The sequence below is a fragment of the Otolemur garnettii genome, unplaced genomic scaffold (assembly GCF_000181295.1).
Source record: "Otolemur garnettii isolate 467f Iridium unplaced genomic scaffold, OtoGar3 scaffold00003, whole genome shotgun sequence".
In the NCBI taxonomy this organism is placed as follows: Eukaryota; Metazoa; Chordata; class Mammalia; order Primates; family Galagidae; genus Otolemur; species Otolemur garnettii.
This window is the reverse complement of record NW_003852398.1, coordinates 37,585,642-37,587,211: the sequence shown is the minus strand read 5'-3', so window position 1 is coordinate 37,587,211 and position 1,570 is coordinate 37,585,642. Positions and strand designations below refer to the sequence as shown.

At 46.4% G+C, this 1,570-nt stretch overlaps 1 protein-coding gene across 1 annotated transcript in view; it reads left to right on the top strand.

The window, feature by feature from the left end:
• The window catches only part of KDM3B (lysine demethylase 3B), a 93,381-nt gene that overhangs the window by 80,378 nt on the left and 11,433 nt on the right, over positions 1-1,570 (top strand). The window contains exon 19 of the mRNA XM_012807071.2: positions 1,276-1,395. Coding sequence (XP_012662525.1) covers positions 1,276-1,395 — 120 coding nt within the window. The remainder of the gene's footprint in view (positions 1-1,275; positions 1,396-1,570) is intronic.

Below are 1,570 nucleotides of genomic sequence, written 5' to 3'. Positions count from 1 at the left end.
GGCCTGGGCTGGGGATTCGAACCTGCCACCTTAGGTGTATATGGCTGGCGCCTTAGCCGCTTGAGCCACAGGCGCTGAGCCGACATTTTCAGTTCTAAGAGACTTGGGAAAATAACAAAGAAAGAAAGCTGAGAAGTGTGCTACCAGCCAGCACTTAGGCCAGTAATGACCTAAATCACTCTGAAAACTTAGCTTTATTTGAATGTGCCAAATGCCCATATCTGTATTGTGTTTGCTTTTTTTTTTTTTTTCTTAAGACAGAGTCTTGCTCTGTCAACTGGGCTAGAGTGCCGTGGGTTCAGCCTCGCTCGCAAAAACCTCAACCTCCCTTTAAGCAATCCTCCTGCCTCACCTCCCAGGCAGCTGGCTACTACAAATGTGCCCCACCACGGCCAGCTAATTTTTCCTATTTTTTAGTAGGAAAAATAAATGACTATGACATTTATCAGACTACTACACCTGATAAATGACTACAACAACAGCAAAAAAAAAAAAAAAAGCCAGGTGATGCCACTGAGGGTAACATAGTTGCTTGGTTGACACAATCCATTAGCTCTGATCATAGAAGCGATCCGCTCTCAAATAATGCTCCTTCTGGCTCGGCGCCTGAGGCTCAAGTGGCTAGGGCACCAGTCACATAGACCTAAGGTGGCGGGTTCAAATCCAGTCTGGGCCTGCCAAAAACAACAATGATGGCTGCAACCAAAAATAGCCAGGCGTTGTGGCAGGTACCTGTGGTCCCAGCTACTTGAGAGGCTGAGGCAGGAGACTTGCTTGAGCTCAGGAGTTGAAGGTTGCTGTGAGCTGTGATGCCACAGCACTCTACCCAGGGGGATAGCTTGAGGCTCTGTCTCCAAAAAAAAAAAAAAAAAAAAAAAAGCTCCTTCCATGAAAAGCAAAAGTGTGGAAAGTGTGGGCATGCTGGTTCGTTCACACTTGTAATCATAGCACTCTGGGAGGCTGAGGCAGAAGGATTGCCTGAGCCCAGGAATTGGCCATCAGCCCGAGCAAGAGTGAGACCCTATCTCTAAAAACAGCCAGATGTTGTGGTAGGTGCCTGTAGTCCCAGCTACTCAGGAGGCTGAGGCAAGAGAATCGTTTGAGTCCAAGAGTTGGAGGTACTGTGAGCCATGATGCCATAGCAGTCTACCCAGGGCAACCAAATAAGACTGTCATAAAAAAGAAAAGTCCTTAATCATGTTTTCAGTTATAGGATCTATGTGAATTCTTCAGAATGTTGTCCCTTCACTTCATATATTTTCCTTTTATCTTTAGGCTTGATAACAGCAGAAGATAGAAGAGTTGGCACAACAAATCTTCACTTAGACGTGTCTGATGCTGTTAATGTGATGGTGTATGTTGGGATCCCCATCGGGGAGGGTGCTCATGATGAAGGTATGATTTCTAGAAGCCACTGTTTCGGAATGGTGAGGTTTGACTTCAAGAGTACAATTAGGCTTGGCGCCTGTGGCTCAAACGGCTAAGGCACCAGCCACATACACCTAAGTTGGCGGGTTCAAATCCCCAGCCCAGGCCTACCAAACAACAATGATGGCTGCAACCAAAAAAT